We start from the raw sequence: 2,641 nt of genomic DNA on the forward strand, positions 1-2,641 counted from the left end.
ACTCACACACACTCTCTCACTCACACACACTCTCTCACTCACACACACTCTCTCACTCACACACACTCTCTCACTCACAGCTCACACACACTCTCTCACTCACAGCTCACACACACTCTCTCACTCACACACACTCTCTCACTCACACACACACTCTCACTCACACACTGGGCAGGTTCTGGTTCTTGCCTGTTTGATTTCTCTCAGCAGGTCGGCATCAACACGGTAACGCTCTTCTGAACGAACAGCTCCAAAATGATTTTGCATCCGAATCTGAGACATGAGTTCATTCAGTCGCCCCTGAAACACACACATTAAACACACACTTTAAACAAACATTATAGACACACACTGAGAGATGGCGGGTGTGTTCCAGCTGATGATCACACCTTGAACTGTGTCGGTGCGTTGAGCTCTGATTGGATGGTTTCCAGCTGAACTCTCAGGTGTTCCTCGTCCAGCTGAATGGCGTAACCGCTCTTCCTCTGAACTTCCTGTTTGATCAACACCTGGAACAGTACAGAACAGACAGGACTCTGTGTGTGTTGTACTGAAGAACATGCAGTGCTCAGGAGTGTGTGTGTGTGTTATTGAGTGTGTGTGTGTGTGTGTGTGTGTGTGAGAGAGTGTGTGTACAGGTATATATGGTTTATGAGGACACAAATGTGTATAATGACATGGGTACTACAATGTAAACATGGTTTATGAGGACACTTCCTGTGTCCCCGTAAAACAAAAGGCTTAAAAAAAAATACAAAACAGTGTTTTATGAAATTCAAAAATTGCCAGCAGTTTCCTGTGAGGGGTAGGTTTAGGGGTAGGGTTGGTGTAGGGCAATAGAAAATTCAGTTTGTACAGTATAAAAACCATTACGCCTATGGAGAGTCCCCGTAAACCACAAATACAAGTATGTGTGTGTGTGTGTGTGAGTGTATTGAAAATCTGAAATAGCAGAAAGTCTCCTGTGAGGGGTAGGTTTAGGGGTAGGGTTGGTGTAGGGCAATAGAATATACGGTCTGTACAGTATAAAAACCATTACGCCTATGGAGAGTCCCCACTTTTCACAAATGTAAACCTGTGTATGTGTGTGTGTGTGTGCGCGTGTGAGAGTGTGCGCGTGAGAATGTGTGTGTGTGTGTGTGCGCGCGTGCGAGAGTGTGTGTGTGTGAGTGAGTGTGTGCGTGAGTGTGAGAGTGTGTGTGAGTGAGTGTGTGCGTGAGTGTGAGAGTGTGTGTGAGTGAGTGTGTGCGTGAGTGTGAGAGTGTGTGTGAGTGAGTGTGTGCGTGAGTGTGAGAGTGTGTGTGAGTGAGTGTGTGCGTGAGTGTGAGAGTGTGTGTGAGTGAGTGTGTGCGTGAGTGTGAGAGTGTGTGTGTGTGTGTGTGAGAGAGAGGTACCTGCAGCACTCTGTGTGAGAGGTCCATCAGCTTGCGTTTGTACTGCGTGATCTTGGCGGCGGTCGTGGCCTGATTCCTCTGCAGTTCGCTGATGTCGTTAGAGATGATCTGAAACACAGAGACAGAGCCGGTCACATGACAGCGTCAGAAAGAACCGCCGGGCTCTGAGCGTCTCACTCACATCCACTCTGGTCTGGTGCTGTTTGGTCATCTGATCCTGGATCTTCAGTCTGCGCAGCAGCTCTTTGAAGCCCACCATGGGCACCGGAATCAACCTGAGCAGAAAATCACAGCTGGTGAGCTCAGATCACATGAGCGTCTGACGAGCGATTAATGAAGACGCACTTCTCTGGGTCTGGATTGTCCACTTTGGCCTGTTCCCAGATGATGGGATCCACACCTGCACACAAACAGTGTCAGCGGCGCTCCTCAGCGATATCGTGCGAGCGAGTGAACACACACGTACCTGCGGGCGGGTTCTGCAGCAGCTGCTTGAGCTGCGCCGGGGTCAGTGCGGTGCGACTGACCGCCATGATCACACCCAGCTGCTGCAGCGCAGACTTCACGTTCATCTGCTCCATGTAGCTGTAGAGCGTGGACGCCGGGACTCGCTTTGACGTGCCGCTAGGAGAGCGCTCCACCAGATAAATGATCATCTCCGCTCTGCACAAACACAAGTGGATATCAGAGTCTGATCACGACCGGATCCGTTATAACACACAGCAGCGGCTCTCAGACGCTTTCACACAGAAACATTTCAAGCTCACAGTTAGAATTAAATCACATGCTTGTGGGTGAGTTTTATTATAGAGCTGGAAAGCGTTCGGTGAAGGAGCCGCTCTTGCAGAACGAGCCAGGCACTGGTGTTTTGTTTAATGACTGAGTTTGAAGAAAGGCTGGAGGCAGAGATGCGTCTCACTGATCGTCGGGCAGCGCTCGCACTCCCTCCACGTTGACCGAAAGAGTCGGATTTCCTCCCAGAACCTTGTGCATCAATTCGACCAGCTGCTGCTGCTGAGAGCGAACGTCAGCTTCCTTCTTATTGAAGAATAGAAATTATTAATTTCTTAATAGAAAATTATTTTCCACATACTGTACATTATTGTTTCTCTATCCCCCGCCTTTCTGAAACGCGTTGATTGTTACAAAGCTCATCGGTCTGAAAAGCGAGGTGTGCTGTGATTGGCCAGCTATCCAGTGCGTTGTGATTGGCTGAATACCTCAAGCGTGTGACGGAAATGTTACGC

General features: G+C 49.1%; 1 protein-coding gene across 1 annotated transcript in view; it reads right to left on the reverse strand.

The window, feature by feature from the left end:
• Nucleotides 1–2,641, reverse strand: part of nup54 (nucleoporin 54) — a 22,351-nt gene that overhangs the window by 3,145 nt on the left and 16,565 nt on the right. The window contains 7 exon segments of the mRNA XM_016261282.1: nt 190–300; nt 390–509; nt 1,395–1,502; nt 1,576–1,669; nt 1,740–1,794; nt 1,861–2,057; nt 2,314–2,486. Of these exon segments, the coding sequence (XP_016116768.1) occupies nt 190–300; nt 390–509; nt 1,395–1,502; nt 1,576–1,669; nt 1,740–1,794; nt 1,861–2,057; nt 2,314–2,486 (858 nt within the window).

This window comes from Sinocyclocheilus grahami, unplaced genomic scaffold (assembly GCF_001515645.1).
Source record: "Sinocyclocheilus grahami isolate Dianchi unplaced genomic scaffold, SAMN03320097.WGS_v1.1 scaffold2360.1, whole genome shotgun sequence".
NCBI classification, from domain to species: Eukaryota; Metazoa; Chordata; class Actinopteri; order Cypriniformes; family Cyprinidae; genus Sinocyclocheilus; species Sinocyclocheilus grahami.